General features: G+C 41.3%; 1 protein-coding gene across 2 annotated transcripts in view; it reads right to left on the reverse strand.

Annotated features, from left to right (window-relative positions):
• ARFGEF3 (ARFGEF family member 3) overlaps nucleotides 1-21467 on the reverse strand; it is a 149180-nt gene that overhangs the window by 9263 nt on the left and 118450 nt on the right. For both annotated transcript variants that reach the window (XM_010983683.3, XM_031456423.2), the window contains exons 23-32: nucleotides 20551-20695; nucleotides 18833-18955; nucleotides 14368-14471; nucleotides 12498-12642; nucleotides 9342-9470; nucleotides 6846-7022; nucleotides 5156-5270; nucleotides 3504-3606; nucleotides 3119-3250; nucleotides 772-893 (exon numbers count right to left, since the gene is read on the reverse strand). In XM_010983683.3, coding sequence (XP_010981985.2) covers nucleotides 772-893; nucleotides 3119-3250; nucleotides 3504-3606; nucleotides 5156-5270; nucleotides 6846-7022; nucleotides 9342-9470; nucleotides 12498-12642; nucleotides 14368-14471; nucleotides 18833-18955; nucleotides 20551-20695 — 1295 coding nt within the window. The remainder of the gene's footprint in view (nucleotides 1-771; nucleotides 894-3118; nucleotides 3251-3503; nucleotides 3607-5155; nucleotides 5271-6845; nucleotides 7023-9341; nucleotides 9471-12497; nucleotides 12643-14367; nucleotides 14472-18832; nucleotides 18956-20550; nucleotides 20696-21467) is intronic.

Genomic DNA, 21467 nt, shown 5'->3' on the forward strand with positions numbered 1-21467 from the left:
GCTCTCATCTTAAAGTCTAGAAACAATGGGTTTTTTGGGCAGGATGATAGTATTTTAAAGGGGTAAGGCTCTTGTGACACCCACAGATCTTTCTGTATCCTGACAGCTTTATTGCTCAGGAAAAGTTGATATACTTCTCACTGAAATAAGACGAATCATGCCTCAAATTATTTTTTAGAAAAAGAGTATAATATTAATATGTATGATGCTATCGATACACTGAGTTGCATCCTCACCAAATTCATACTTTGAAGTCCTAGCCCACAGTATTACAGAATGTGTATTCAGAAAAAAGGGTTTTAAAAAATAATTAGGTTAAAATGAGGGCATTAGGTTGGGCTTTAATCCAGTATGACTGTTGGTGTCCTAAGAAGAGGACATTTGGACAAAGACACATACAGAGGAAAGACCATGCAAAGACACAGGGAGAAGACAATCATCTAGAAGCCAAGAAAAGAGGCCTCAGAAGAAGCCAACCCTCCTGACACCTTGATCTTGGACTTCTAGCCTCAAGAACCGTGGGAGATTAAGTTTCTGTTGTTCAAGCCATCCAGTCTGCGGTACTTTGTTATGGCAGCCCTAGCAAACGAATACATGTGAAATGTGGGGAATTTAGTTAAAAGGCTAACAGTTTTTTATGAAAGCCTTTGCTAGGTGACTTCACAACTGTTATCAGTGTTCTTGGCCGAAGACGGAATTACCATGAGCAAGAGCTTGGAGAACTGGACTTTCCCATTTATAAGTGCCTGCAGGTTTGAGCTTAGCTCTTACCTCTTCTTGGTGTGTCCATTCGGCTTCTCATCAGGAGGCAGCTCAATAATGAGTTGACAGGACTGAGCATGATCAAAGTTGTTTGGAGTCTTTGGTGAGCACTGGGTGTCCAGCATAAACACCTGCACACAGGTATACAAAGCGTATGATTTAGAGCACCACCATCCTCAGCCTGCCTCCTCCAGGAATCAGATGGATGGCCCTGGGCATGCTGCTTACTCTTCCTACTCATTTTCTTTCCTCTAAAGTGAAGTTGATAATGGTTTCCTACCCGGTATGTTTGTTGAGAGAATTAAATGAATTAATAGGTGGGTATTAACATATGTAAAGCATTAGAACAGAAGAGTAAATATTCAACAAATGTCAGCTGACGGCACTAATAGTTAAGAACACTCGGCTTCTACCACGTGACAACTGATTACGCTCCAAATAGCAAGTACCGACATTTAATATTAATTAAGAGTAAATAAAAGGGGGCTGTGTTTGTAAAAGAGCTCTGGTTTTGACATCTGTTTGGTACATAATCTAGCCACTGCAGGCATAAGAAAGTAATTGGGACTTCTCTTGTCAGGAATACTGATGTGGCCAGGCTACTCTGTTAGGCGCTGGGAGACCTGACTTAGAAAACAGTAACCAGTTCATGGATTCTGGGCCAAATGATTTCATTTGGCATGATTTTACATACCTTCATACTTCGCTTTGGAAATACGAGTATTTTAAGGAACTTTTTTCTTTCCAGATCTTGTTAAGTTACCAGATAATTAAATACTGGGTTATCTGAAGAGTAAATATAGGACTAAAAAAATATATATTGGGACTAAAGAAAGAGAAATATTAAGAAATGAAAGATTCACTAACTGTTCTGTTATTCTGCATTAACAATCTATTTCAGAACACGATTCCATTGTCATATTCTCACTGTGTGGTGAGATGGGGTTGAAAAGACCACTTTGTGCACATGGGAAAATTCCTCTAGCAGGGTGTGATGGCCTCCTACCTAGAGAAGCCACCCCTTTGGAGGACCACCCTCTTGCCTTCTCTGTTGTGGCGCCGGGCCAGACTTCCTGATGTGGGGAGCTGTCCACCATGGATGTGCTTGCTCCCTTCAGAGCAGCACAACCGTCTTGTCCAGGGATGTTATGGACGTGCTGCTCTGCAGATGGTGGTGGAAGGTTCTGGTCCCACTCTCTGAGCATAGCTGGGAAAGGCCCTTCAGAAGCCAGACCTAGCAGGAAACTTCTCAACTGACAGTATGAACGAGACTGAGTTCTTTATGTTGATAATCTGGGCATCCTAGCTTATCAGTATGCTAAGGGGAAATTCTGTTAAAAATTTAAACAGATCTTGTAGAGAAAGGAAGCCTTTGAACATAAACCCCAACTCATTTCATTTTCCCAGTGCATAGTTTTGACAATACATATACATTTATAGAAACTGCTTAATATTTAAACACATACTACACACACGTATATGCAAATTATCTTCTGCATATGAAAATACAGTTCAGATATATGTCTGTTGCTATATGATAGTGTTTAGCCAGTCAGTGGTGGTTGGGAATTGAGGTCATTTTTGTTTTTTCCCAATTATAAACAGCACTGTTATGAATATGTGAATTTAGCAACAGTGCTGATGAAAGCCCCATGCAAGGTTTCTTACAGGAAGACTGACAGGTCACTTAAGTGTTTGGGGGGCATATCTGTGGCTCGTGCTAATGCTGTAAGACCTGTGGTGATTCACTGACTCAGTGAACATTAAATAAGTGCCATCCATATGCCCTGCACCAGGAATACCAAGAAAAAGACACAAAATATGTTCCCTGCTCCTGACTCAGGAGCTTCCAAGCAACTTTTGTGACTTCTGACATGTCTCAGAAGAAAAAGTCATCGGTACACAGTGATTCCTGATGGATAAGTACATTTTAATTTTACTGATGAGTTAACATTCAACTCAAATTTATTAAGCAAATTGTAAACGTTAAGTTCCATATGGGAGATATAAGAAAAAAAATCAAATCCATTTGCCATCCTTAGATATTCATAGTCCAGCACTGGCCATAGAATTGCAGTAAGTATATATAATAGAAGTGGTGTAAGTTGAGGTAAGTATGAAGGGCAGTGGCCAGGTGGAAAAAGGACTCTATCTGATCAGGGTGTTGGAAGATGCAAAAAACAAGGGACAAGGAGTTCAAGATATTTCTGGTAAAGAAGAGTGCTGGCCAGAGGTCAGGGCCAGGTTTATGTTCCAAAGGGAATGAAAAGCAGTTTCGTGATGCAAGACCTTCAGGAAGGACCTGCACAGTATCTCAAGCTTCCAGAGCCCCTGGGGTCAAAAGCCCCGCTCTTACCTGCTGAGCCATGGCTCGGATGCGCCAGTATTCAGCCTCGGCACTGGGGGAGGTGGACGGGGCCGCCACCCTCACCTGGCAGCCTTCCCCGCTGAAGCTCTCAGTGCCGCTGTGGAAGCAACCTAGTAGATCCTAGGGGGAAACACGACAGTTGTTCACTGGGTGCCTCCGGTTCATGGCCCCAGGCCTTGGGGTGGAGCTGACACTGACACTGTGTCTGGCACAAAAGGACTGATCCAGCAACTTTTTTCTCACCCTCTGCAAGATTTCAAGTGAGACTGCCTTTTGTGAGGAGGGAGGTGGAACCCAGGTGCCTGACTTGACAAGGCACCGGGGAGCTAAGGAAAGCTGGAAGATGCTCTGATTCTCTCCTCTGAGTGCTTACCTTCACTGGCTTGAGGGTGGCTGAGAAGGCCTCCTGCAGGGCACAGCAGGCCAGCCTCCACATCTCTTCAGTGAACACAGGGCCCGCTGTCACGAGGACGTACCTGCCAAGAGAAGCAAGGAAAGAGTCTTTTTTTTTTTTTTTTTTTGCTTTACATCCTAAACTTTTTATTATTTTTTTTCACTTTTTAAAAAATGAAATATAGTCAGTTTACAATATTATGTCAATTTCTGGTGTATAGCATAATGTTTTAGTCATACAGATACATACATATATTCGTTTTCATATTCTTTTTCATTATAGGTTACTATAAGATATTGAATATAGTTCCCTGTGTTATACAGTTTTCCTGTTTTATATATAGTAGTCTCTGCAGTCTCGAACTCCCAGTTTATCCCTTCCCACTACCTTTCCCCACTGGTAACCATAAGTTTATTTTTTATGGCTGTAAGTCTGTTTCTGTTTTGTAAATAAGTTCATTTGTGTCTTTTTCTTTTTCAGATTCCACATATAAATGATATTATATGGTATTTTCTTTCTCTTTCTGGCTTACTTCACTTAGAATGATGATCTCCAGGTCCATCCATATTGCAGCAAATGGCATTATTTTATTCTTTTTTATGGCCGAGTAGTATTCCATTGCATAAATATACCACAACTTCTTTATCCAATCATCTGTCGATGGACATTTATGTTGTTTCCAAGTCTTGACTATTGTATATAGTGCTGCTGTGAACATTGGGGTGCATGTATCTTTTTGAATTAGAAATCCCTCTGGATATATGTCCAGGAGGGGGGATAGCTGGGTCATATGGTGAGTCTATTTATAGTTTTTAAAGAAATCTCCATACTGTTTAAGGAAAGAAGTCTTGAACCAATGTATTTTATTGCCACAAAATTTAGGCCTTACAGATGCATGCCTAGACTTAGTCTATAGTTTCCTTACAGATTTTGCTATTTTTTATCACTCTTGCCTTCAGTCCATCTGGTCTTCCATTGTCTGAATACTATTTCCTAACCCATTTTCATATAAAAATGTCAATGGATCCCCATTACAAATAGGCCAAAGTGTAAACTTAGGCTCGTGGGCAAGACAGTATATATATATTCTGTACTAATTTTTCCACTCTAGCTCCATTTCCACTGCTCCTCTACAAATAATACACACAACAAACCAAAACCGTCTTGTCACTTATAATTCTTATCTCCGTGTATTTGTTCATACTGTTCTCCTGTTTACAAAGCCCCCATCTATTAGAAGCTGACCCATCTTGGGCAATCTGACTGAGTATTACTGCTGCAAAAAGCTCTTGCTAACAGCCCTACCCCCCAAGCCTCCTGTCCTTTCATGGTGTTTAGAGTTCCTCCTTGTTATTATCCGGTTTCCCAGGACTCTCTCTGCTCTGTCCTTCAGAGCAGGCTGTATCTCCTTGAGGGTAGGGGCCTTGGTCACAGCACTTTCTGGGTAGCAGAGTGCCCTGTATAATGACTTGCGCCATGAATACTGGCCAACTGCGTGAAATGAGGAATTATGATGAGCACAGTCATTTTGACTTATAGAAAGTGGATTGCTACCACGAAAGAATTTCACGCCCTTGGATTCCATAACAAACCCCCCAGTTTTGCAGAGAGCCAGGGAACCTTCTTCTCACCTAATACAGGAGCAGCCCACCCTGGAGATGGTTTCCGTGGGCTTGGCCACACACGCCACCAGCAACTCAAAGAGGTCCTTCAGCATGGTGTTGATCATGCTCTCATACCTGATGTCTAGGGAAAATCAGAGCAAGACTGCACTCACCTGTGCTGTGAAGGAATGGGCTGAAATGGCATCTACAGCAAAAGAGGAAAGTCCGAGTGATAAAAATACATACAAAGATAGAACACTGAGAAAGATGGCCACAACAGCCAAAATAAAACGCCCATGACCACACAATTTTTCTTGGGCTTTACCTAATTTTAGCTTATTTCATCCACTTCTAGATCTATCAAGAGAAAACGTGGGGCTCACTTTATGTGTTGATGTACATGTTTCAAATTAAATACGTAATTCATCTACTAAAGTAGAATAGAATGTACCCTATTATATAGCCTGAATACGAGCTAGTAGATTTTTTTAATTCTCAAAAAAAAAGGAAAGATAAGACAAACCTTCCTTCCTGTTGCTAGCTGGAATTAAATTGAATTAAATGCTCTTAGGAAACAAAAAAATCTGGTACTACCTCTTCTTGAACTGACTGTCCCCAGACTAAAGAAAGTAAGACTTCCAAAGATCGCATTCTGTTTGCCCAGTTCCAGGAATACGTCACTATTCTTTTCCACAAAGTCCTTGTGATGCCACAGAACCAATTTTCAGTGGAATCCTCAAAGCTGTGCAAAGCAAGGACCTGGACAGGAATGTTTACCCCCAGGGATATGGTTAGCGCCTGCATGTGGAAACATGCATTTCTCTTCTTTCTCAATCGGTGTATTTTTTGCAGGGCAAATTGTCCTTACAAGTCCTAGTAGAGACACCATTTCTTGTCTTTGCGTTTTGACTCTCCCTTGGGGTCACATTCTCATCAGTTTCTCTAACCTCGCCAACAAGGGAGCCTCTTAACCCACCTCTTCCTTTATACTCCTGTACGCCTTTCCCTTCTCTTTACAACCTCTAGGGCTAGCAGCAAGACTTCTCCTGCTCTCAAATTTCCTGATCTTCCCATGGCAAGAATTCTGAACAAGGATCTGCATTTCACAAATGTTGCTCCACTGGTAGGTACCACAGCTGACACATGTCCCTGCCTCTAGGTTCCTCCCCGTCTGCTGACTTCAACATAATATCCACCCCACACCTTCAAATCTTTTTCAAAGTGGCACAGATATTAAGATCCCTCTCTTTACCCCTAATCTATTAAGTAACTTCTTGCCCATAATTTGAGCCTTTTCTAAAACCCACCTCCTCCATTTAGCCTCCCCAGATGCAGCAGGAGAGTGGGATACACCCCCTCCCTCACCCCCAGGCGATAGGGACATTTCTTCTTTTTAAATTTATTATATACTTGAACTTGCCTCCCCTCTCCTAATGCATAGATATTCTAGACCTTATTAGGTATTTTATTTCCAGTCATACATGTATTTTAAGTATTCTGTTCGATAATTTTGTAGAGGACACGTGGGTACCAAATTTCTTTCTGACAGTCTACAATTAGAATGCTAACACTGACCCTGTGATTCTATTTTAATAATTCCCAGGATAAAGATCACCATGCACTGATATTTGCACTAGATATTTACTAAGTACTTTTGGACACTAATGCTGTCTGCTAAACAACCATGCGGCATGAGCTTCTCTGGCACCACAGATACCTGAGTGGATAAAGCTCTGGATGTGCTCCACCACCAGCTCACAGGACAGACCTATGGCATGCTTGAAGTTAGCAGAGGCCACATCCCAGTAAGAATGGTCTTTATGGCTACGACGGAGCCAAAGGGACATCACAGGAAGGAGAAGGTGAACAACTGCGTAGATGCCAAACCCTGGTCCTGAAAAAGAAAAGTCAACTTCAGAATTGTGATCTTGGCACCCTCTCCTGCAATAAAAGGAAAGCTCTCAGTCATCACTTGGCACTGCTATCTCTTTTGAAGGAGCTCCTCATTCTCTGAGAAGGGGCAAGGAAAAAGAATTTACCACTGATTGGGGTAATACATAAGTATACTCCTCTTATGGTTACCAGGGGAAAGGGGGTGGGAAGGGATAAATTAGGAGTTTGAGATTTGTACATGTTAACCTCTAGGTATAAAAATAGATTAAAAAACCAAACTTCTGTATAGCACAGGGAACTATATTCAATATCTTGTAATAACCTTTAATGAAAAAGAATATGAAAATGAGTATGTGTGTGTGTGTACATATACTGGGACATTGTGCTGTACACCAGAAACTGACACATTATAACTGACTATACTTCAATAAAAAATATTAAAACAATACTGATAAAACAAGAGCATCACTTGATCAATTCCTTAGTCCCCAGATGTAAACATACAGATACCTATATCCCTATAAGAAATCACCCTTTAAAATGTAAGTACATATATTTACATGGAACATAGAGAAATAGAGTTTTGTTTTTTATTACTTGTATATAAATGGGATAACGTAAACCTTGGTCTGCTTGATTTTTGTTGTTGATTTTTTGCCCTTACTAGTATGTATAAGAGATCATTCTGTGCCAGCAAATTTAGATATTCCTCATTTTTATTACCACATACTGTTCCAAACTGTTCAAACTGTATATGGAACAGTTCACTTATCCATTCCCTTACTGATGGGCATTTAAGGTGTTTCTGTATTTTGCTGTATGAACAAAGCCATCATGAAAAATCTTTGTGAAAATGTTGATGGATTTTGCAAATTCTGATTACAAAAGCAAGGTATCTTTTTTATAATAAACACAGAAAACACATGAGAATACAAAGAAGAAAATTATATTTTGATGTATTTCCTACTAGTACTTTTTGAAAATATGTGTGTGTGTGTATTTATAAATGCATAAAGTTGACACTGTACTCCACACTATATATATTTTAACACAATGCTTTATAAATAAATATTCATATCATTAAATATTATTCACAAATGTTCATTTTAATGCCTGTAGAATATTTACATTTTTTCTTTTTAACCATAATTTACTTAACCCATTTAGAGTGTTCATAATGTTTCTGGTATTCAAGATGCTTCAGCAAACATCAATATATATATATTATATATATGATTTTTATCTTCATTATTGTTAATTTCTTTGATGATTTCTAAGAGTAGAATTATTGGGCTAAATGCTCTTCTCACACACACACAGTAGCAGAAAATGGTACTGAACTGACCATTCAGTACCAATCTGTTGGTCTGATTAAGAAATAGTGTTTTAATTAATATAATTAATTCAATAATATGATTATATTAATTTAATTATATTAATTCTATAAGATATATATTTTATATATAACTAATATAATTCTATGAAATACCTGCTTAATCTTGGATAGAAAGCTTTTACCTTCTTAATGCGTAGGGGTAGCTATGACAATTTTACTGAAAAAAATGGACAGAAACTTTTCTACAGATGTTAAAACAGTATCAGTTATCCAGTCTTCATCAATTTATGTAGAAAACAAAACTCTTATAACTATGGAATTAACTAGTGGTTATATTTGTGGATGTGATTGTGTTAGTGAAAACTAAAATTTCTATTAAAAAAATTTTTTTTTGATCTAGGGAAAATTTGGATGAGTAAGTAGGCATACTAACCGTGATGAATTTAGAACAAGAACTGAATTCCTAAGGACCATATTTTTCCCCCTGTACTATCAGGGACATCACTAAATGTCTTCCCCCAAATCGAATCACCTACGACCCTTATACAGCTAAGACACTGCTGTCTCTACCCTGCATGTACATTTGAGTGGCTGGTTCATGTCAGTGGTGGACCTGGTGAGCCCTACTGACAGCGCTGGGGCCGAGAGCATGTGAGATCCAAAGAGGAAGGCTGTAACTATGAAACAAAGCCAGCTGGCCTGTGGAGACACTGATACCACAGCCTTGGCCTGAATATTATGGGATGCTGCACATTCAATTAACTGGCCACCATCCATCACTTATAAACGGACTGGTGGGAAACCTGTAAACAATATGAAGACATGTCTTAAATGTCACTGGGTCATAGCCATTCAACAAATACATATCAAGCATCTATCATACTGGCTAGGGTTACAGTGGTCAAACAGACACTCACAGAGACAGCTTCCTGAGAAAAGATACGTCTAACAACTCCCCCCAAAGAGGGACAGAGGAATATTTACCAGGTGTTTTGGTAACATCTCTCAACAGCTCAAAGAGTAAATCCAAGGTTGGCGGTTGGTGCTGACGTGGGCAGTTGGACACAGCTGCTGTGAGCTGCTCCAGCAGGATGATCCAGACTTCTATCAGCCCTGGAAACCAAAACCAGACCCCTATGAAATCCGATGAAACACAGCACAGAATCATCGCCACGGCAAACTCAACACTGTATGTAAAAGACTTCTGTAAACCACCAAGCGCTTAGAGATGTGAGGCAACCCCTGGTAAGGTAGCCCTGAGTGCCTCTAAGCATGGACAAATTGTGATTTACATGTTCCAACAAAGTGAAAGGAAAAAAAATCATTCAAATTTCCTCCTTATTCACCTTCAGGAAGAAGGTGATGTGGTATGTGAATTCTACAATATGAAATAATTACTAGATTTCTCAGGAGTTGATGTAATAATATCCTTTTAGTAATAATAAAGTAATAATCTTTTCATTCCATCACCTTAATCTATCCTTTAAAATTTTATTATATATTATATTATTTACTTATAAATATATATAGTAAAAATTGCCATTTTAACAATTTTTAGTATGCAGTTCAGTGGTATTAATTACTTGGCACAATGTCGTGTAACCATCATAACTATCAACTTCCAAAACTTTTTCTTTACCTCAGACAGAAACTCTGCTCCCACTAAAGCAACAGCTCTGCATTTGCCCCTCACTCCAGCCCCTGGTAACCTCTACTTGATTTTCTGTCTCTACGAATTTGCCTATTCTAGATATTTCACCTACGCAGAATCATAAAATATTTATCTTTTTGTGTCTGGCTTATTTCACTTAGCGTAATGTTTTCGAGGTAGATTGCTGCTGCAGCTTGTATTAGAACTTCATTACTTTTTATGGACGAATTATATTCCATTGTATGTACATATCACATTTGTCTATGTACAAAAATACTAGAATATACAAAATAGCCCCCTCTACATTTTAATTTTAATACTTCTAATTTTCCTGCAAAAGAAAACTGTATCAGAAGATGGCAGTTTTAAAATATCACTACTAAAAGAAACTAATTCCCCAGTTTTGAGCATCTCCATTAATAGGAGGCAAAACCAGTCACAGACAATAAATATAATAAAACTAGGTGACAAGAAATTCTCACAAACCTCAAAATATAAGCAGTTGTGGCGAAGCTAATATATAGGAAACAGAGGACAGAAAAACATGTTACACACCACTAAAGGCGGTGCAACCAATAAAATCCAAATAGAAAACTCTACAGGACAAGGAACCTCACTTCTTCCACAAATAAATTGCAAAGGCGTAAACGAGAGCTGGAGAGGAAAACCCACAGATTGACAAGCACTTAAGTAAGAGATGGAACAGCCAAATGTGTGTGTAGATAATATGAATCCTGAAAATTGACTGATGTGTATAAGAAAATTGGAAAATTCAATACCACATATTTGATGTTACTGAAGAATTACTGTTCATTTTTAAGCACAATAATAACATTATGGTTATGTTTGTTGTCTTTAAAGGACACATACCAAACATTTATAGATGAGATGCTGTAATATCTGGGACTTGCTTTAAAACAGTGCGGAAAGGAGAAGCAGGTGCGGGGAGAGGGAGACAGGGAGAGAGCGTGCGTGCGCATGTGTGTGTAGATATACATAATACGAGATTGGCTATGTATTAATAATGGTTGAAGCTGGGTGATGGATACATGACTATTCCTTATACCACTCTGCCTAGTTTTTATGTATGTTTGACATTTCCATAGGAAAATGGAGAGGCAATTATTTGCTTTTGGAAACCAGAGGAATCATATTTAAGAGTGTATCAATGGTGAGAATTAATTTTAAATATTCAAAGCTTTTACTTTTAGTCTTTTCTCTGATCTAGGTATATTTCATACATAACTAAAACTTTAAGCCCTTAATGAATTTATAGTGTGGGAAACCTTAGATAGGTGCTTGGCTGAACTTCATCCATAAGACGGTGGGCTGCCTAGGGAAAAAAATGGATTAATGGTTTGCACAAATGGGAAGGGAATGATCGCGGTTACATATACAAACCATCTACAACTGTTTTAAAGACTGTATTATAGATAAGCAACATTAACTTCTTATAATTGTCTGGGTTGGAGGTTTAAGATGCTGAGTAAAAATTATTCTTATCTAATCATTAAAATGAAACCTCTATGAGGCAACCTCTAGCTAATTTCCAAAATTTTAATTGTTCTACACGTTAGATATTCATTCTTTCCTATAGTTTTTCGTCACAACTAGTCTGAATTAGTAAGGTTGTACTGTTTATAAGCCCTATGGAAACCTGGACGTTTTCTACCTACTGCCGTAAACGAATTTGTATCAGAAAAATAAACCAGAAGAGTAATTAAAAAACAAACTAAAAAGCAAATGAAAAAAACCTTCCCTCAAAGTTCTTCTGCCCAGATGTCAGATCCCTTTAAGGATATCATTCCCATTTCTAGATCTAGAAATAGGACAGAGTTATCTGAACTGAGAGACAGCAAACGTGAGCATGAGTTAACCCATCTGAAAATTATCCAAAGCTACTAGATTGAACTCGAATTCACAGGAAATTACATGGGAATGCATTTGAAACACATGCTTTAAATGTGTTCTTTTAATGAGCCTTCAGCTTCACCAGTTACAGATACATTCTCTCTTCTGTAAAGGCTTAATTTCCCCAGCCTCTAACCAAAAACCTGCAGGAAGTGATTATATAATGACTATGTTTCCTAGAAGGTATTAAAGAAAATTACCAGCCAATTTAAGTACCAATGCACCAATGCAACCACAATGCAATTTGCTAAATTCAAGAGAATTCCGAGTTAGAAACCATACTGGGTGGACTCTGCAAATCTACACTGGTTTTAGATGGAGGCATCTATCAAAAGGACAGCTTTGGAGGCATCAATTGTAAAATGCTTTTGGAGAGTCCATGGAAACTTCAGGGTAGACTGGTTCTGTTAGAATTATAAATCATAAAAATACAAATGGGCTCATGATTTCTTAAGTTACTTAATTCATGGCTAAGGCTTCTCTTAAGTTACTTCTCTTAAGTTACTTAATTCATGGCTAAGGCTTCTGGGAATACGAACACAGGAAATAACCTGGTTTAGTCCAACCAACTGACTTACCAGTGTCATCATCAAAATCAGACAGGACTGACTCCATTCCATCCTCACTACTCGCCGACTGCTCCTGAAGTCTTCGAGGCAAGCTAGCAAGTCGCCCACTAAGGAATATTGGCTTCAAGGGCATTTTGTAGATTTTGGCCAATAACTAAATAAAAAAATACCAAATTGCAATTATATACTGGAAAAATCTGCACTCTGAGTATAAATAACAACAAAACTATATCCTAGTAAGAGAAGGGGGAGAGAAAACCAGAAAGGCTCCCACTGTGTGAAAGTTTTAAACTTGGTTGTGACTTGGCTTCATAAGGCCGCTCACAAGAGGCATTTATCCCATGAAGCAGATGACACAGAGTTCAATGGCAACAAAAAGGTAGAGGAAGAGGACCCTATAGAGACTTTCCAGCATCTCAACTGCATGGCAGTCTGATAGACTTTCATAAACCTGCCAAGGGAACCATGAAACATGTCAAGAATTTCTGCCTGGGAGAGAGAGTTCTGTGGGGATCACTGAGAAGAGAGTCTGTAGGCAAAGGAGATGCCAGCCTCTGATTTCCCTTCCCCTGACTTAACATCAGTGAAACGGGGCAACTGGGGAAATGGAAGAATCCGTGGACAAGGCTGAGAGATGAAGGCATGAGAAGCAGTGCTAACAGGTTGTCCTGGGCCCTATCCTGTCCTCACTGCTACAGCCCCGTCCTCCAGGATCTGTTACTGGGACAAACTCCCAAGGACCCATGTATCCCTACAAATTAGAGTGGTTCCAGCTGTGCCTGTATGGTTTTAGAGATTAGGGAAACAGCTGCGGGGGAGACACAAAATTTCTGTCCTGTGCATCTTACAGACATACTCCTTTCTCAGATAAAATTTCTGACGTCAATGTTACAGAGAAAATTAGACAGGCGGTCCTAGAAAGAGTGACCTGGGGTATGTGGGGAATGTTGGCAAGGAGCTGGTGGACACCCAAGCCCCGGTCTCTCTGAGGAGGCGATGTTTCAGATGAGACCTGGAAGATACGGAGTGTCATACAGAGATCCCAGGAGAGGAGATTCCAGGCAGAGGGAGCAGCAAAGGTCCTGAGCGGTCACAACCAGGGTGTGTTTGAGGGGCAGAAAGTGAGCGTGGGTGAGCCCAGTGAGTGGGAGGGAAGGGTCTGAGGGTGGGAGGGGAGGGGGTCATGTCACGTGGGGCCCTGCAGAAGCAGCTGGAGGAAGAAGTCAGGGCCGTGTGTCCTTTCTGAAGCCGTGGGGCTTAAGGCTATCACCGAGGGAGAGGTCACAGACAGACAGGGGGAGGCCTGGGGACACAACCTTAGGAAACAGGAGAAGAGCTTCCGGGAGGGTGTCACGGAAGCTTAGAGGACAAAAGGCTTCAAGGAGGGGGTGCCGTCTTGCTCCACTGGCGTGTGACACGGATGAGGACACAGAACTACTGGGCTTAGCACAAGGAAGGTCATTGTTCACACTGATAGCGACGTTTTATTGGATTTCTGGACTAGATCTTGACTGGATACGTTCCTTTTTCTTTTTTTATGTCTCTCTTCACTGTGTGCAGCCCACTGTCCATACTCTGGCACCATCAGGAAGATTCCCCATGGCCTCCCAGCCTGACACAGGTGTCGAGATTAAGGTATTTTGGATACCGGAGTATAAATGAGAAGTGTCAGGGGTCTCAAAATCCAGTTGTGTTCTGGTATGTTTTTATTTCTCACTTTCTCTCCTTTGTAGAGGGGTGGGGACAAAAATTTATACTCTAAATCGAAGCCCCAGTCTCCTCAGAGATAGCAGAAAGTACTTCTCTTGGGCTCAGTGTCAAAAGACATTCAGGCCTGATTTGCAAACATCTTCTGAGGCAGGTTTCGGGGCCTGGGTACCTGAGAACAGCGCCGGAGGTAATCCAGGGCGGGGAGGCACAGGTCTGGGGACGTGGCTCCTGGTCCTGGGACACAGTCTCCGATTTCTTTACAGTCCACCTCCCCTGGGGGGCGGCAGGGGGGACAGAGACAAACACAGTTACCCTTGCTCATCCCCTCACAACAGAAGACCTACTTATTTATGCAGCATTAGTTCACCAAATGTCTACTGCAAAAGAAATATTACTCCAACTTGTAAAACCCTGAGAAAACTCCTTTCAGAATTCCCCCTACACATGCACATGTTAAACACAGTTGGCATTATCCTGTACTTACTTTGTTGGAATTATTCTGTTTCAAAACTCTCCTTTTCACTAAACAACAAATCCATTTTCCATGTCCTACCACAGTACTTTCAGTGGCTGGACAGTGTTTTTGGTACCCGGGCACAGTGTAATTCATCGTCATTCACTTGATTCATTGATGGTGTGACTCCTGAATCTTTGATGATTGGGGATGAGCCTGGAGACCAGCCACGTGCTGGGCTGGAATGAAGCAAGGCCCCTCTCTGTTTGGAAAAGGACCTGGTTTATCACCAGTCCTCAGCATTAAACAGCGATGATAAATGAAGACTCTGGGAAGATTCTAAATTATCTGGGGCCTAGGGATGGAGCCTACTTAATTGAACTGAAATGACTTCTAATTTTTGTGTCTATATCTAGAGCTCTAAAAGACCTGTAGAGGGCGTCCAGATATTCTGTAGGTAAATAGCAGTTGAGAACTATCATTTTTCTTCTCATGTAATAAATCTACTTCTATACTTTTAATAAAATCACTCCACAGTACTGTAATTGTTTCTAATTGTCTACAGTCGTAGCAATGAGCACCCTCCCCTGTGGGCAAACAGACATAATTACTGGGCATTAGCTAAAATTTAGAAGATAAAGAGGCATGTTTCTCCTTTAAAAAGAAGAGAGAAGATAAGCATTTCCTGTGTTTTAGGCCAGAGATTGGCAAACTTTTTTTATACAGACCGAGACAGTAAATTTTTTAGGCTTTGCAGGTCACACTGTCTTTGTTGCAGTTTCTTAACTCTCTCATTGTAGCACAAAAACAGCCTTAGACAAATGACCGTGGCTGTATTCCAGTAAAACTTTGCTTATAAAAACTAACAGTGGGTAGGAATTGGCCTGTGGGCCATAGTTTGCCAACAGCTAGTTTAGATGAACGCACTTCACGATATAAAAACACAGAGCTGTTCAAATTCATGTTGAAATAACCAAGTGGGAATTAAAAATAAATTCATTTCCCATCACAGTGAGTGTTCCAAAGTGTTTGAGGCCGCTGTGTTATACATCCAAGTCTGTGCTAATGGTGCCCCCTGGAGCCGGGGCAGGACACAGCCCACATGGCTACACTGGGGGCTCAGACGTTCCCACTGACCCCTCCCCACAGACAAGTAACTCCACCTTGTAATTCACAGAAAAAAGTAGAATCTACCTGTTTTAAATACCCTCAGGTGCACACTGATAATTCTGCACCTCTATTTTCAGGCCCTAGCTCCCTCCCCAAGAAAAAAAATCTCAAATTTCTAACATTTCTAACATGTTCCTAGGCATCTCCACCTAAATATGTCCCAGAAGCTCAACATGTCCAAATGTCCAAAGACAGAATTCATTACTTTTTCCTCTCCTCCACTCCTTTTGGGTATCCTAATTCAGGGTAACAACAGTCCTGGCAAGAAACATGGGGAGTGGGGAATCACCCTCTCAGTTCCTCCTCTCTCAGCCCTATCCATCCCATCTCTACAGTCTCCTGAATGCCACCCTCTCTGCTCTCTCCCAAACAACTGCAGCTCAGGTCTCTGCCTGAAGCCTCTTGTCCTCACCCACAGGGACGCGTGCCTGTCAGAGTTTCGTTTCTAAGATCCCAGGCGATGCACCTCACTTCAGCGTAGAAGTCTTCCCCGCATGTTCTAGTCCCTGTTGTGGCATGCAGGGCCCTTCACAGCCTGGCCCCTTCCTTTCTTTCCAACTCATCACCCAGTGTCTCTCCTATTTGGGTACTTACAACAAACCCTACTTTTAGAAAAGTCAACCAATGGCTCACTCCACAAAGTTCAAATGTCACTTCCTCTTTGAAGCCTGCATGGGCCCTTCTACCAAGAACCCTGTCTCAGCTGCGTGTTCACTTCAGTTTAAATGGCTTCTTTTTTTTTTTTTTTACTAACGTCTATAAAAGTACTCATCTTACTGAATTGTGATTATTGATCTATATGTCTGTCAGCCTCCCACAGGCGGGAAGCACGTTTTATTCATCTCTGTATCCCCAGAGTACGGACAGGCCACTCACCCACGTAGCAGGCACTCGACTGTTCACTGAACAATAGAATACCAATAATAATGGTTCTTAAATGAAATACAAGACTGTGAAATAATAGAAAATACACATTTTGGTCTCTGCTCCTGGTTCCTGGCACAGAGCTACTAAAATCCTTGTAGTTTACTAAGTGATAAGAATACTAGCGGCATCTTTTGTTCTAATACTTGGTCTTCAAAGCCAGTTCCTGATGCAGAGCTCCTAAATCTCTCACAGCTTCCTGGGTGATAGTCTTTTGTTCTAATGAGGCAATGCTTGGTGAACCGGATTGGGGCTGGTTGCCCAGAAAGATCACACCAGGATGAGAATCTTGAGACATTCAGCACCATCCCTTTATCCTTTAGCAAAAAGAGAGGGACGGGAAATTGTGTTAATGATTGATCATGCCTACATGATGAAGCCTCCATAAAAAAATCCCCAAAGTATGGGCTCTGGAGTGCTTCTGGGTTGATGACCATATCTACATGCTGGGAGGGTGTATCCCAACTCAGTGGGGTCAGAGGATCCCGCACCTGCGACCCTCCGGACCTCAGTGTATATATCTCTTCCTCTGGCTGTTCGTCTGTATCCTCTATCACAGCCATTATTATGTAATAAACTGGTACACGTAAGCATTCCCCTGAGCTCTGTGAGCTATTCTAACAAAAGATCGAATCCAAGGGGTGGGGAGTCTTGGGAACCTGTGATTTGTAGCCAAGCTACGACAGACATGGTGGGCAACTTGGGGACCTGCTACTTGCAGTTGGTGTTTGAAATGGGGGGGTAGTCGTGTAGGATGGCGCCCTTAACCTGTGGGGTCTTTGCTAACTCTGGTTAGTGATGGAGCTGAACTGAATAGTAGGACACCCAGCTGGTATCAGAGAGAACAGCTTGGTGTGGGAGCAAACCCCACACATCTCATATCAGAAGTGCTGTGAGTGTGCTAGTAGCTGAGAGAGTAAAGGAGAAACACAGGAGGAAGAGGTTTTTCTAGACAAGGACTGGATTTTTTACTATCTAAGGCAAAGATTCAGGCTTTAAGGTATTCTTATGATTAAGATACTAAGTTGTTTGGCTTCTATTTAATGTAGAGCAGAGTTTAAAAAGAATAAAATCTTCATTCTGTCTCTCAAAAGAAGTCTTCCTCTGAAGCCCAGTCTGCAAAGTCAATAAATGAGGGGCTTCTGTGGGTACCCTTCAGCTCAGCCCTCTGTCCCCAGGACATACAGAATAAAAGAACAGGTACGCATAATAACAGAAAATAATGAGGATGGTCTACAGATCAGACCTGTGGCCTCCAGCCTCTATCTTGAAACTTGCATTCCATTCCTGCTCCACGCTTCCAAAATAAGGGGAACATGAGCGAAGTCACTTAACTTCTCGTGTTCTATTCTCTTTTTCAAAGAAATTGTCAATCATTTGGCAAGAATATAAAAGAATATTATGAATTTTATATATATATATAGTTTGTTTGTTTGTTTTAAAGGTTCTCAAGGTTCCAGATCTAAGAGCACTCCAGGATGAAACTCTCAAAATTTGAGCTCCTTTTTATCTTTTGGTTTAACTAACTGCCACTTCCTTCCATTTCACCCCAAACCAGTGCTATGAAAACATCTGCTCTGGCAGGTCACGTTGTGCAGCAAGACTCTGCTGTGTTAAAGTTTTCCCAAATTAAGCATCAAATCAGCTAGATGGTTCCTGAAATACACAGGGCCTCAGAGAAGGGTGCCTTCTACACTTCCAAAATACATTCTATAATCAAAAAGGTCTGGGGGAAGGCATTCTTAATTTTTGCTCAAGAGCTGGGAACTGAAACTCAGGCTGCTAATTATGTGACATTAAGGACAGTCATTTCCTGCATGAGGACAATGGGTGAATGTAATATTGAATATTTTAAGATTCATAAAGAAGTCGAGTAAAATAATACATAGATTGAAACATGCTTCATTAGGAAATTATTCCATGAACACAATGAAAAATATCAACACTAGACAAAACCCAAGCTGCGTTTACAGTGAGCTTTGTGACTCTTGAGTACACAGCACAGCACCATCTGCTTCTATCCCTGGATGCCATCCAGGAGAGGATCCCTCGCTGGCAGGAGGTATGAAAAGAGGACTCCACTTACCCAGTCCTTTGACAAACTTCATAAGGCACATGATGTAACTAGTGGCTGCGTTAGCAAAGACCTGGATGTTGTCAGTATTGAGGAAAGCTTCAAATACATCAAACACCGGAGCTTGGCCTTTTCCTGAGAGAGAAAGATGACAGAGTTTAAAGGATGTCAAGTCTCTACCTTTCTGGCTGCCTATATTCCCAGCACCTTCCATGGAGCCTTAGAAAAAGCCACTAGACAAAAGCCCAGGCCCTTTGACTGGAAAACTGGCTTGACTCCCATGTTGTCTTTCTCAGTGCCTGCAGGGGGCGCCGTAGGAAGGCTACGAAGAGATCTCGGTAGAGGGATGAGAGCAAAGCCGGCTGAAGGCAGGGCTGAGGCAATGTGTAGGCTTTACAGGGAAACTGAATACGTGGCTTGGAATTCTCCTGCACACAGAATTATAGAGAAGGGAAGGTTTAGAGAAAGCCTTCATGGCATATCTAATTTATTCATACCTGTGCTGAAAAGATCACAGAAGGCTGGAGACTCCTCTCCCTAGAAAGGCCTGCTTGCAAGGTTGGCCCTTGGCTGGAGTCTAGAAACCTGGCTCTCAGAATATTCCCAGGCAACAGTTAACTGGATGGTTCACTGGGCCCAGACTGTTGGTACCAATAACATGGTTTAAACTGAGTACCTGCTTTTTTTTTTTTCAGGGAGTGTAGATTTTGGTACATGCTGGGCAGAGGGCTGCCCAAGTGACCAGCCCTCAGCTGGGTCTCTCATGGGCTTCCCCAGACAGAAAGACCTACACACTGCCCTAGAGTCAAGCACAAGAGTGTGCTCTGTGGGAACCCCTCATGGGAGGGCGAGGGCTCAGAGAAGCCTGCACAGGGGTTCTGTGTGCTCTTCCCCTATGCTCTGGCTTGCCCTTCCTACGTCGCCCTAACAAATCTTGGCTGTGAGCCATGTAATAAATCTGAGTTGGGTGACGCATCTCAGCGTAACTACGGGCCGAGTCCCATGAGTCCTGGTGGGTCTCTGAATGTGGTTGTCTTGGGGTCCCTGAAACAACACCCCAGGTCCCTGGGCCTGCTCTGTGGCTGCTCATCTACTTCCGGCCAGACTCATTCTCCCTAATTCCATGAGGGAGGAAGGTTCCCTGATTCTTTGATACTTTTGTACTTCTTACTGGCAAGCAGATAACTTTTCATTTTGGCTTTACGAATGAACAAATGAACTCCACACTGATAACATATAAGTGAGACAGCGAAGTCTCTTGGCCTTTTTGGTCCAATCTGTCATTGAGAGTGGGGCCTGAACCCTCAGGGTTCTTGGCCTGCTGGCAGGACTCAGAACTTGTGTCCCTGCCATGCCAGCTCATTTACTGCTCACAGAGCACAGCTGAATGTCAGCCTCCCCTAGTGTTCAACTTCTTCTGAACGCATGAAGCCTGGCATGAAGATCTAATGCTCCAGAGCAGGAGTCTTCCACACATGCTTCCCACTATCCCAACTCCTGTTCGACACAGGACCCGAAGTCCCAGCCGGAGCAATTCAGCAAGAGACAGAAAGAAAATGCATCTAAATTGGAAAGACAGAGGTAACATCTCTTCCTCTTTTGGATGATGACATGATCTGATATACAGAAAATCTTTGACTCCACCAAAACCTGAGAACTATAATAATTAGTGTAGAATTAAAATACAAATTCAGTAAGGGTTCAGGACACAAAAATCAACAGAGTCTCACCCATGGAGTAATCACCAACCAGGTACTCCTTCACCTCAGACTTGTTTCCGCTGTGCACTGTTTCCAGAGCACTGAACAGGGGCCTCCATCCTGACTGGATTTGGGTGGAACAGACTTCAACCAGCTCACCGATGGATGTGACCACCTGGAAGAGGCAGAGGAGGTGGCAATGAACAGCCTTTCCTTAAAAGAAGCAGGAGAATTTCTGGGGAGAGTGATGTATTTCTCTGCTCCCTACTTCTGGGTTAATTTTAGTGAAAGGGAAAAGTGGAACCTAGAACAACTCACCCAGAAATCTCCTAAATAAGCAGCCACATTGCATTAATCTCCATTTTACTGATGACTAACATTGCTAAGCAACTTTTCACATGCCATTTGTAAATATTTTGCTGTTTCTGAAATTAGGTTTTGTCTTCTCCACGTTGTCTTTTTATTATGGAGTTATTGGGGTTCTTTATGCATTCTAGATTTAAGCTCTTCATGAGACATGATTTGCAAGTTTTTTTTTTTTTTCACAGCTTTGGCTTCTCTTTTTTATTTTTCAATGCTGTCTTTTGAAGAACAAAATTGACATTATCCCACTGGTCTCTAAGGCTTTATTTTGCTCAGACTTAATTGTCTCTGATCTTCAGAATGAATACTTTACATTAATGTATTTTCAGGTTCACTGATTCTTTCTTCTACAGTGTCAAATCTTGCTAGTAAGCCTGTACAGTGGATTTTTCACTTCCGTTATTGTCCTTTTCACTAGAATTTGCATTCTTTCAGTTTCCATTTATCAACTTAGATTTCCCATGTTTTGAGTCATTGCTATATTTGCCTTTAATTCTTTGAGCATATTTATAATAGCTGCTTTAAAGTCTCTGTCCCCTAATCCAACACCCCAAGCCAGAGCTGGGACCCAGTGAGCAGAACCC

Source organism: Camelus dromedarius, chromosome 6 (assembly GCF_036321535.1).
Source record: "Camelus dromedarius isolate mCamDro1 chromosome 6, mCamDro1.pat, whole genome shotgun sequence".
Taxonomy (NCBI): domain Eukaryota; kingdom Metazoa; phylum Chordata; class Mammalia; order Artiodactyla; family Camelidae; genus Camelus; species Camelus dromedarius.